Genomic DNA, 12103 nt, shown 5'->3' on the forward strand with positions numbered 1-12103 from the left:
ATTAATTGTGTAAGGGGAAAATTATCCTTTGTACACTTTATTAAGCAAATGGTACATCTTATATTATTTGGTTCCCATTTCACTATTCCATTAATTAACCTTAACCCCCTCTTATATAAATTTGGTCTAGATGAAATAGCAAATAATTAACTAGTGATAAGAATTTCAAAGCAAAAACTACAAGAATTTGTGAGAGATGAGTAGGATAAAAGGCTATTGGAAAAACCAAAAAGGCTATTGGAATTTATTATCTGTCATACCATCAACTGTTGTTGGCAATGTGAAAAGGAACACCATGCATCACACGTAGCAATAATATTAAAGGGACATTAACATCAAACAAAAGGAACTGTATGTGAAAAGAAAATGGTGTTGGAGTATAGACTTTCTTTTCTAAATGACCGGTGAACAAAACACACAAATTAAATCTTCAAACTGACTGCATTGTTTCTTCAAATTTCTAATGCAATGCTGCACTTCTGCTGGTAGTACAGTGTTCATGCCCGATTTCTGCAGAATCCATCTGTCATGTCAAGGTTGTTAATAAACGCTTTACATATAGGTGTGATACAAAATGGAATGCCAAATAACATTATACATAAAGGGATCGGAGTAATTTATATCTTGTAAAGATAAGAGCATATAACTACACTTACCATCCCATCTAGTGTGGCCAAAACTTCCTCTGCAGTCTTACAAATGAAACTTTCATTGTTACATACACCCAATCTTTGGAGTCACTTAAGAACCTATAGTAGGCATATCTCCATGAATCTTTGAGGAACAAAGTGACCACAAAGCCCCAGAAGCTTACTGAAAAACCCAGCACCATGGATATGTAAAACTCTAGCGTCAAAAGCCTATCATCATCTTCTTCTTCTTCATAATCATCGCCTTTTTCTTTGATGGCAGGAACATCTTCATGACATTTGGGAAGTGGATCCCCACATAGTCCACTGTTTCCGGCATAAGATGTTGCGTTGATACTCTGAAGTTGAGTGCCAGATGGAATTTTTCCTGACAAGTTGTTGTTCGACAAGTCAAGAACACTAAGAAAATTCAAATGAGCCAGGCCTGCTGGAATTTCACCTGAGAGTTGGTTCCTAGACAAATCAAGAGATTCTAACATTTCCATCTGATTGATTCCTGGGATGATTTTTCCTGTCAAATGATTTCTTGACAGGTTTAAGGAAATTAATCCTCTCAAGACAGAAAATTCCTCAGGAATATCTCCTATCAAGTGATTGCTTGAAAGGTCAATGCTCTTTAGAAATCTCAATAGGTTCCTATATTCTGAATCTTGGTTTTTCCACTGAATCAAAATGTTGTCTATGTAGTCAACATTATTATAAACTGCTCCAAAATATTCTCCAACACCTACAATAGTCTTTCCTGTGGAATTGTTTTTCTGAATCAAAGAAGTAAAATTGTAGAAGCAAGATGGAATTCTCCCTGCCATTCTGTTTCGAGAAAAATCCAAGACTTGAATATTGTTAAGGTGACACAAACTTGGAGGCAGGTCTCCACTGAACTTGTTATGTCTAAGACTTACAATGATCAACTTACTTAGAGATGTCCATATCCATGGTGGGATTCTCCCTGTAAATTGATTTCCTCCAAAATCGATCATTCTCAATGATGTGCAGTTTTGCAATGAGCGTGGAAACTTTCCTGTAAAGTTGTTGTTTCTCAAATGTAACGACACAAGTCGTTGCAGGAAGCCTAAAGAGTGAGGAAGTTTCCCAGAGAAATAATTATTTGCAAGATTTAGTACGACCAAATCTGCATAGTTCTCAAAGCAGTTGGGAATCTCTCCTGAGAGTTGGTTATATGAGAGGTCAAGAGAAGCGGTGAAATGAGTGGCATCTGTGCACAGGAAAGAAATTGATCCAGAAAACTTATTATGTGAGAGATGAAATGATTTGACTTCTGGAGGAATTGAAGGTATGAGACCCCAAAAGCCATTGTTGCTAAAATCTATTACTTGAGAACCAGAAAATTTGGTTGATAAATCAGGAACTTTGCCATCAATCTTGTTGTAAGACAAGTTCAGGTATTCAATTCTGGGAGAGAGGTCCCAAAACCAATCAGGCACTGTATCAGAAATACCAGCGGAAGAGATATCAAGAGAGAAAAATCCACCCTGAGTTTGCAGCCATTTTGGAAACTGAGTCCCCATTTTACAGCTTGCTAAACCTATAGCCTCAAGTTGGAAAGGAGGGTTCCAATCATCACTGATGTTCAAAGACAATGAGTTAAAGGATAAATCCAAGACTTTTATTTGGCTAAGGTTTGAAAAATGAGCTTCAGTTATCACCCCTTGCAATTGATTGTCTTGGAGATACAGCTCTATCATTGATGAATATGGTGTTAAATCTGGCAATGGCCCAGTAATTTGATTATCAGACAAATCCAGGAACTTAAGATGGGATTCAAGTCCAAAACTTTTGATGTCTGGAAATAACCCCATTATTCTGTTACCCCTTAAACCTAAAGATTCAAGACTTGAAGGTAGTCCAAAGCTTTGTGGCAAAGATCCATCCAATTGGTTATTTGATACAACCAATTCTCTCAAGGATGAAAATCTGGTACTAATGTCTGGGAGTGAACCATTGAGTTTATTACCATCTAACCACAAGGATTCTAGTGATTGACCTGCATGTTCTGATAACTTTTCAAGTAGTTCAGAAAGGGGTTCGCTTAATTGGTTATCAGATAATGAAAGGGAGATTAGATGGCTTAAATTCCTAAAAGATTTAGGAATGCTACCTGAGAAAAAATTTCCAGAAAGGTCTAGGTGCTGAAGAAATTCCATGTACCCAAATGTTTCAGGGATGGGGCCTGCTAAATTGTTATATGATAGGCCAATGCTAGTCAAACCTGTGCTGAAGTTATGCAACCAGTTGGATACTGAAGAAAGAGTAAGATTGTTGTGAGAGAAATCGACAACTGAAAGAGATGCAGAAGAGTTGATGGTGAAGGGAATAGTTTCAAACAGTCCACAACTACTCAGCCGCAATTTCTCAAGGGAATGAGGAAGGTTAACAATTGTTTCCGGCCACAGGGTTTGTTCAAAGGGGACTACACTAAGATCAAGGTATCTTAAAGAAGAAAGTTGAGAGAGCCACTCAAGACTGTTGATTGATAAATGAAAATTCCACGAAACATTTAGAATATGGAGACTGGTAAGATTTCCAAGATGAGTTGGAACATTACCAGCAAAGTTGGCAAATGCTAGATTTAACACTTTCAAACTGTTGAGGGAACCAATGAAGGCTGGGATGCTTTGCCCCTGGAAATCATTGTAACTGAGATCGAGATAACTCAAATGCCGCAACTCAAGTAAAGATGGACTAACCTTTCCACCCAAAGGAGTTTGAAGTGGCGAGAAATCATCATCTACGGGACAGCGAAGATCAATGGCTGTTACATGGCCGGTCTTATTGCTGCAACGAACACCCCACCATTTGCAGCAGTCTCTTTTATGATCCTCACTACCCCAAGATGACAGAACGCCATCGTCATCCAGAAGCCCTTTCTTGAATTCAATAAGAGCTTTTCTCTCCCTCTCCAAACACCTCATAGTTTTTTCCGCACCAACTCTCTGTGTGAGATTGAATTCTGGTCCTACTAGACACAGAAAAGTTGCAAGGGAAATCAAGTGGACAACTGTAGTAAGCATGTTCATAGGTTCCATGCTCATAATATTTCGATGGTTATTAATAAAATGAAGTTCAGTCTATATGTGTATATATACACACAGACACAGTGTATTACTTAGCACAGTTTTCTGCATAATTATATTACTTTGAAATTTTCAACACAGACCAAGAAGACTGATAACATATATATATATATATCATTGGTCTCATTCGTGGAGCAGAAAAGTTAAATGACAATGCATCCAAGTCCTCCACTCAAAGCCGCCCAGCCATGTTTTGGTTGGATTAATAGGTTAACTGTTTGAGCTGATCAAAATGGATTGAAATCCAACAGCCTACAGCCTACAGGTTACTAGAAAGATAATGCTCCTACCTCATTTCATGACTTGACTAGCCAATAGGACGTGCATATATTTTTATCTTAACCTCTCCTACTCGAAATTCATATTAGATTCAAACTAAACTAAAATTTAATCGATTTCGAGAGGAGTTCTCTAAATACTATTGCTCCAATTCATAAGAATTCAACTTTGAGCAACAGGTAGTTGGATGTATATATGCATCGTATGTAATAGCAAGCATATCTCACAGATATATATATGTATTGCAGAAATCAATGGCGATTGAAGGTATGTAACAGATTAAAGTAATTTTTTGCTGCGCATCAGTCTTCAGCAAACTAAAGCGAAGAATCAAAATGGAAACTAACAATAATCTCCCGTTTAAATGCAGGTACGACTTACAATGCAATATGAAGAAGAAATGAAGAGTGTTGGTAAATGCAGAGGGGAGCGGAGCCGTGGAGGGTTTCCTTATCAGTTCTTCATTCTGCCTAACGCATTCCACACCTGTTGGTTTAATATCATCTGTAAAAGATCACATCTTTCGGTTGCTAGGATATAATAGTAAGATGATTAGTAATTTGCGTCGAGCTTGATTGATCACTTAATCATAAGTGGAGATGGCAAGGTGGGGTTCGAACCCTATCTCAAACATTATTAGAGTCACATTTGGTCCAATCGTTATACCGTGCACCGGGGCGCACATAGCAATGTGCGTTCCGTACCTCCCAAAACGATGTCGTTTTAGTGCATTGTCTAAAAAAAAATTCTCTATTTCGAATACACAAACTCATAACAGAATACACAGAAACTCCTAACTGAATAAACATAATCTTACATGATACATAATACACAGAAACTCTTAACTGAATACATGAAAACTCATAACACAATACACAGAAACTCATAACACAATACATATAATGGAGTTTTGACCGTTTGAACGGACGGAATAACGTCAACAATTGCGTGCTTTTTATACCTGAATGCACATTACTATATGCGTCGTGGTACACGATATAAATTGCCCATTTGGTCTTTCAATCTTTTAAAATGGAGTTTCCAATTATTTTGGTTAGGCAATCCGGGTCGGCATTCTCTTGGAAGCCCAACCCATTTTCATACACTTCGAAACTTTTTTTTTTTAAAGATACACTTTGAAACTTTTTTTTTTTGAAAGCATACACTTTGAAACTTTAGTACATAGACAAAGCTAAACAAGTGCGGTGCGGCCCAACAAAGGGGTTAATTAGTAATTACAAAGAAACAAAAGTGGAGTTGCTACCAAATTATGATTTCAACAAAACCCAAAAATAATAATAATAATAATAATAATAATAATAATAATAATAAAACAGACGCGCCAAATCAATCCTTATATCATGGACTAGGGTTACACTACACTATGAACCCTGGTTTATGTGTTTCTGTTTTGTGTTATGATTTTTTGTATCTTGTTTTATGATTTGTATCTTATGAGTGAATTTTGTATTTGAAATAAATTAGTAATTGTGTTTTATGTTATAAATTTTTGTGTCTTGTGTTGTGAAATTTTGTACCTATGAACATGGATTCAAATCTCATTAACAATACTTTTAATTATCTTCTCTCTTTCATTTCTTCACAAGATAAATTAAATATTTTTAGTCTACTTTTTATAAATCATTTAATTAACAAATTAAATGCTCTTTTAGTCTAGTTTTTATAAATCATTTAATTAATGTAGTATACAAGTTTATAATATACTTTATTGTATTGGAATTAATTTAGAAAAATCGATCTAACAAAAAGAAATTAAAATTTAAAAGTATTTATGAATATATTGTTATTCAAATTATTTTATCCAATTGATTATGTTTCATATTTTATCATAAATATATTGTAATTTATAATGTATTTTGTATTTTAACCTTATTATGGTATGGTTGTTTGATATTTTGTGATTGATATTTCTAACGTCATTTAATATTCGTCCCCACTCAGATGATTTTCTGGGTCTGCCACTGCCTATGAACACAAATTATGTACCTAACTCAGATTTTAAAATTAAGTAAATATATAATATGTGTATGTATCTTGTGTTATAAAATTTTGTACTTTATGAATATGAATTCTGTACCTTGTTGTTTTAATTTATGATCCATAATTTTATGTGAATCCTGGTTCATGATATAAATAATACAGTAAAAGACTGTCGTGATTGTAGTATGTTCAACTCCAACTCCTAAGTCCTAACCACTCAGGTCTCAGGCACTCAACAACAGACAGAGACTTCCCAGCTTCTTTACTGCATGCACTTTGTTTTGAAGAATACAGTGTTTGTTGTTATCCACGTGAGAGGCAACTTTATACCCACCCATGTGTTTGTCTCAACTTTAATTTCAACTCAAATCAAACATTATTAATCTTTCACTCTCCCAGGACGCCCCAATCGGATTACAATTAAATCCCTTGTCGCTTCATTCCTCCGATCCCTTCTCCATCTACATCTCCAACTTTAATTTAATGGATCATAAATTCATAATTAGGTTGTCTTCTTTTCCTGTTTTAGTCATAGGACAGATTTCAATTGCAAATGATCAACCAAAAGCATCCATAATAGTCAAAAAAAATTTGTAATTTGTTAGGTGCCACATAGGAGTGAGAAGATGGAGTAAAAAATAAAAAGCAGAATTTGACAATTCTAAAAAAAAAAAAAAAAAAAAAAAAAAACAAAAAACAAAGGTCTTCTAGTTAGAGTGGCTGCAGTTGGCGGCCACTCTGACGCAGGCTGAAGTGTGCACTTCTGGTTGTTTTAAAAAAAAAAATATTCTTCTGCAAGAGTAAACTTTTGAAAAAAACTAGCATCTACATCAGTTAAAAAAATACTAGTCTTTTAGTTCTGGAAAATTTGGAAAAAAAAAAAAAAAAAAACAAGTGTGGACTGTGGTTGTCCTAATTGCAAATGATCAACCAGTTGCAATGTTGGGAAAGATTTTGACAAGTTCAACTCCCATTGAGGTTTTTTTTTATTGTTGTGAAATAAAAAGAAAGTAAAGTGACAAATAATAGAAAAGGCATGAGTCCGCAATAACTCATGTTTTTTATTATTATTTTTTTAAATGCTCAAATTGGGTCATGTATAAAACCTAGCAAGTGCATATTCTTCTTTAGTCCCTTAAATGATTCGAGTGACCGCTAGCTAGGAACCATTCCAATTATGATATTTTTTTAAACTCTTTTTACATTTTATTTAATGTGAACCCTCAAACAAACTAATCCATTAGGGTTGCTCTAAATGATTAACCCTTTAAATTTAGTTGTCCAGGGGAGCGTGAAGGGAGTCCATACTAAAAAATGTCATGAATTATATTAGTTAATTTGTTAGATTTAAATTTACATTATAATCCGATTTCAGTCTATCTTTATAAGGTAAACATTTAGTTGCATATAATCACGCAATATAATGCTTTTTTGTTGTAATATACTTTATTTTGATTATTAGTGTCAGATGAACACTAAACTAGACATCATCAAAATTTTCACTTTTTTCACCCTCTTGAGAGTATTTTACTTCTTGATTGTAACAAGAGAGTGGCGGGAGAACTCATCAGTTCTGGCTATTTTGTACACTTTTTTTTTTTGGAGGTCAACTCAGTGTGATTCTGGCGCTCTGGGGACAGCTGAAGAATACTGGAAATTCAGAAGCTGTCATGGCTCAGGCAAATAGTGTGTGGATAGTGGACTAGTGGTGCAGAGGGGTCGCCCACATTTTCAATTCAGTCTTGATTTCTGTATATATTTTGTTTCTTGGCCTCAGTACAATGGGGGCTCTAAAGTTCAATTTGACTTTACAACTATCACTTCTGGTCAAAGCTGTCTCCAGCAAGTCAAAACATTCACGGGAGTTCGATTCTCACTGAAGACATGAGATCATCGAGAGGTTCAAAACTTAAAAAATTGATTAGAGGTGATGAAGAGTCCTTGGGGTGAAAATTGAAGGACTAATTGGACGATTCCTGATAAGTTTCTAAGAGTTTAAGATTAGTCTATCGTAAACAAGAAACCAAAAGTATTTTAAGAAAAAAGAGGCATCCAATGCAGCTTTTCCTTGGTGAATGTCGTGTTGTGTGTTGTGTCTTCATTTTATATATTTGCTTTCAAATTCCAAGCGCCCGACATGTCTGCCAACCTTGGAAGATTAGTATATTATTTTGCCTAAAAAACAAACAAAACTTTGGTATTTCTGTGCATATTAAAGAATTGGGTAATTTTTTAAATCATTTGGACAGGCCAAGAGAATCAAGATCTTGTTGGGAGTAATTATTTAACCCCAAAAAAGCCAATAACTCAGTGAACCCATGCATTATTATATTGATGACCCTCACTGGGGAGAATTGTTGAAGAAATACCCCAAAGTTAAAGAACAGTGCTCTGAAGTATCGTGTGAATCATCACAATATAATTTCCAGTAAATAAAGTACCAATTCAACAACCATTTTGGCTACCTAAATCTAGCAGGGAGGGAGAGTCTGGAACCATTAATTGTGGTGCATATACTATTAAAGAAGTGAAGTCCAAAACCTAAGGATTTTACCATCCAAGTATCATCAGATACTCAATCTGCTTCAAGTTTTCATCTTTTACATAGATTTACAATGAAGAAATGTTGATTCAGTTGCAAATGAGTGTAGTTTACTGATTCCCCGCAAGAAAACTGGTGCGGCCTTCAAAATTGTTCAAAGTTCACGCTGGGATATCCTCCTTGTCGGGAGATCCTTTTGACTGTATTATAACCCGAGCTCCTGAAGCAAGCCTGTGGGTAAGAAATGAAAAACAATCTCAGGTTCTCAACCGACATGAATAAGGGAATGTGCATTGTTTACGTTGTTTGTGCCTAGTATTTTGAATCACACAGCGTTGAAACTTAACTTTCTTCAATTTTGATCACGTTCCCCTCCTCCCTGAAAGATTCGGCTCTCTTTGACTGTTTCTTTCCCGAGGTAGGCTCCGTGATTCTCCTGCTTCCTCCTGTTGACGTGTCAAATGTGATGGCTTGTGGGTTCTCTGATGATCCTTCGGATGAGATTCTTGGACCCTCGGAAATTGGAGATCTCATTGATTCACTTCTTGGATGCTTACTCAATGACACCTTGATTGCTCGGGGGATGCACTTTGAGCCTGTCGAGCTTACATCCTCTTTGTCTTCGACTGGATCAATCTGCTTATTAGTCCTGCAAACCAAATTATATGATTTCCATGCACAAAAAAAGTGTATGGATTACAAGATTGATTACTTTAAACGCTAAATGATGATATCTTACTAACCTGTCAGCATTAAATGATGATGACCGTTTAAGAACAGCTACTCCTTTGGGCACATTTGTCTCGATCAAACTCCCGCTGAAATACTCCTTATCTTCTAACCTCAGACCCATTAGTCTAGGATTTTCGGTCAGGCAATCGAGTTCTCCCAAGGTTAATGAGGTTGAGAATAGTGGGGATGGGAATTTGGAATGCGAAAATCTCGGCTTGTACATTGGGATAAGGCCAAAACTGTGATCCTTCACCGAAATGGAACCACAGGAGATTAATTGCATTAACATATTCGAAGGCTTGAGTTTTGTTGTGGGCACTCGGAATTCCTCCTCTTCGAGGATTCTAAAGCTGTTGAGCTTACTGATATCGGATCTAATGAGAGACTCCAAGGTATCGGTTCTGCCACCCGATGATACACTAGATGTAGACGGAGGCGGTGAAACTGCCGCCTCTTTGCAAATCTCGGACGATTCTTTTATCTGTAAAACGTGCTGGCTGTCGTTTCCCCCGTTACTTTCAGGCTCGGGAGATCCATCGTCCGTTGAAACGCCTCGGGTGCAGGTCTCCCGAACACTATTGTTTCTGCTCGGATTTTCTTCTGTCTGCGTGGAAGCATCAGCAGAGACATCATTCTTGTACACCTTGTACTCTGCCAAGCTTAACGAACCATTCCACGAGAAATTTTTCCCAGACTCGGGGGACACAGCAGATGAATTGGGACGTTCAACCGGGGGAGAAAGTTCATCGTCCTGAGAAGGCTTTGTTCCTCTCCCGCCATTCATGCTGGAAGATGACGAAGAATCATCTTGGCTTGTAGCAGATGGCGGTTCGGGTAGCAGTTTTGGGTTTTGAAATCTAACGTTTCTTCCAGGGCTGAAGCTCCCTGAAAGGAAAATGAAAGCTCACATTACCAATTTATCATTCCAGAATTCAAGACACTCAATCACTTACTTTACTAGAAAGATTAAGCAAATCAAGGGTTCTTGCATTGAATTTATTAGTAGCAACAACTCGACGATGTTTCCATAATCGAAAGTGCAAAATATAACAGCATACCTAAATTAGATTCTTCCAAGAGTTCTGAACCCTTGAGAACATATTCATTACCATGAGCAGGAAGAATGAGATCATCTTCAGAAAGATCATGCCAAACAAACCCATTCTTATAGCTCCTATGAATCCAAACAATCAAATAAGTTCAATACCCAAAATCAATGTAAAACTAGGAAATCAAAAGCTGAAATTCACACAAACAACAAGAAAACAAACACTTGGGACTACTTTACTTACCTCTTGCAAGACCAAGAGTACATTGAAGCCATGCCTCTGCCCCTCAAAACATTAAGCCTCTCAATTACATCTTCAGAGAAAAACACAAATTTTTCAGAATTTCAAAACTAGAAAGAATTAGAGGCCACAAAGAAAGTATACATACCTCTCAAGTAGAGGCCATCTGGGGAAGAAAGAGGGACTTCAATGAAATGGGGATGCTCAAGCTGCCGATTTCTACAAAGATAATACACCACAGCAACTCTGTTATTATTACTACTTTCCTGCTCCTTCCGGGGCTGCTGTTTCTGCCGATATTTTGGAGATTTCTCCGTCCAAACTTTGGCTCTCTCCGGGCTCAAAGGACGGTACTTTTTCATCCGCCCCTCCATCCCAAACCCTAACTCAAAAATACTCCCGCTCCGATCTTCACAGAAAGCTCGCTCTTAAACAAGCAATTCATACGGCTTCTGAATCACTGATTGTGAGGATAGATACAATAGATCTGGGATTGAGCTAGAATCGCCACGAAATCAAAGTATAATCGCAAAGATCAACAGTCCATGCACCGCAGCAGCTCAGTCCATGAAGACGCCAAACTTCTTCGCTTTTTCCTCTTCTGGGTCTGCATAAAAACGCCAACTTTTAAGCTTCGTCCGAAAAACTTTCAGAAAATACGAGCGACAGACAAGGATTTCCGCAAATGTGTTAAATTCAAGAAGAAAAAAAAAATCAATGATTGCAATTTCACGACCAGAAGATTCTAAAAATAATGAAAACAAGTAAACCGCCTGGCCTACTGGGACAAGTGGACAACCTGTTCGATGTGTATTGATAAGCATACACACAAAAACCAGTACACACAGATAGACAAACCTGATGGGTAACATTGAACACCCACATTCAATAAAATGCAAAAAAAAAACGGTGGGGAGCTCAGCAATGGCGGCGAAGCGGGAAGAAGGAGAAGAAGGAAAGGGACTAATGAGATTTGGAGAGGGGTAGCTGTGGGTTTTCTTTACAGGCGGCGAGCTTTTTTGGTATGGCTTTTACCGGATTTGCTGCTGCGTTTTCTTTTGGCTGATTTGATGGGGGGTTTTAAGTTTGTGCATAGTGATTTGACTTCACCTCACTCTACTCTCACTTCTGTTTCCTTCTTTCTTTTGTCTCTCCATATTCCTCTTTCAAACTCCCTACCCCCATCGCCATCACTTTGGTCCTTTATTAATGAAAATGCAGAAGATAAAACAGTGCAGTACGGGTTTTCTTTTTAAAATGGTACAAGTAATTACTCATGTACAACAACAAAATTCAAGTTAAGATGAAGTGATTAATTAAGTATTCATTCTTGTTATATTTTACTCCGTATGTATCTAGTTTAGTTAACAGGTTTTAATGAAACTCTTCTAAATTTAATCTTTCAGAATGATAAATTTATTATGATTATATAAAGTTTATATGCCAATGACGTTGTCTAATGGCACGGAGTCATGAGTTTAAGCTTCAGTAGATTTGAGTATCAGTGAAGACAGT

General features: G+C 36.8%; 2 protein-coding genes across 3 annotated transcripts; both read right to left on the reverse strand.

Moving 5' to 3' along the window:
- Positions 1–228: 228 nt before the first annotated feature.
- On the reverse strand, positions 229–4538 carry LOC109193028 (receptor-like protein 12). Its single transcript, XM_019343798.1, has 3 exons — positions 4406–4538; positions 657–3630; positions 229–523 (listed from the first exon to the last, which is right to left on the reverse strand). The coding sequence occupies exon 2, from the start codon at positions 3581–3583 to the stop codon at positions 665–667; it is 2919 nt and encodes a 972-aa protein (XP_019199343.1). The 5' UTR covers positions 3584–3630; positions 4406–4538; the 3' UTR covers positions 229–523; positions 657–664.
- Positions 4539–8417: 3879 nt separating this feature from the next.
- LOC109193029 (protein UPSTREAM OF FLC) lies at positions 8418–11815 on the reverse strand. 2 transcript variants are annotated; one of them, XM_019343800.1, is made up of 7 exons: positions 11447–11815; positions 10737–11195; positions 10592–10661; positions 10358–10473; positions 9311–10184; positions 8914–9216; positions 8418–8798 (listed from the first exon to the last, which is right to left on the reverse strand). In XM_019343800.1, exons 2-7 carry the CDS (start codon positions 10960–10962, stop codon positions 8729–8731), a joined length of 1659 nt encoding a protein of 552 aa, XP_019199345.1. In that variant the 5' UTR covers positions 10963–11195; positions 11447–11815; the 3' UTR covers positions 8418–8728. The 2 variants fall into 2 exon arrangements, with proteins under 2 accessions (XP_019199345.1, XP_019199346.1); XM_019343801.1 differs by having other exon boundaries at positions 11388–11451.
- Between the last annotated feature and the right edge of the window lie 288 nt (positions 11816–12103).

Source organism: Ipomoea nil, unplaced genomic scaffold (assembly GCF_001879475.1).
Source record: "Ipomoea nil cultivar Tokyo-kokei standard unplaced genomic scaffold, Asagao_1.1 scaffold1834, whole genome shotgun sequence".
NCBI lineage: Eukaryota > Viridiplantae > Streptophyta > Magnoliopsida > Solanales > Convolvulaceae > Ipomoea > Ipomoea nil.

Excerpts from the sequence above, each read along its gene's own strand:
- LOC109193029 (XM_019343800.1), bottom strand. The coding sequence starts at position 10,962 with ATGGAGGGGCGGATGAAAAAGTACCGTCCTTTGAGCCCGGAGAGAGCC. Across the intron at positions 10,185-10,357 it reads CTTGGAAGAATCTAATTTAG|GGAGCTTCAGCCCTGGAAGA; the intron begins GTATGCTGTTAT and ends TTTTCCTTTCAG. Across the intron at positions 8,799-8,913 it reads GTGATCAAAATTGAAGAAAG|GCTTGCTTCAGGAGCTCGGG; the intron begins TTAAGTTTCAAC and ends TCTTACCCACAG.
- LOC109193028 (XM_019343798.1), bottom strand. The coding sequence starts at position 3,583 with ATGAGGTGTTTGGAGAGGGAGAGAAAAGCTCTTATTGAATTCAAGAAA.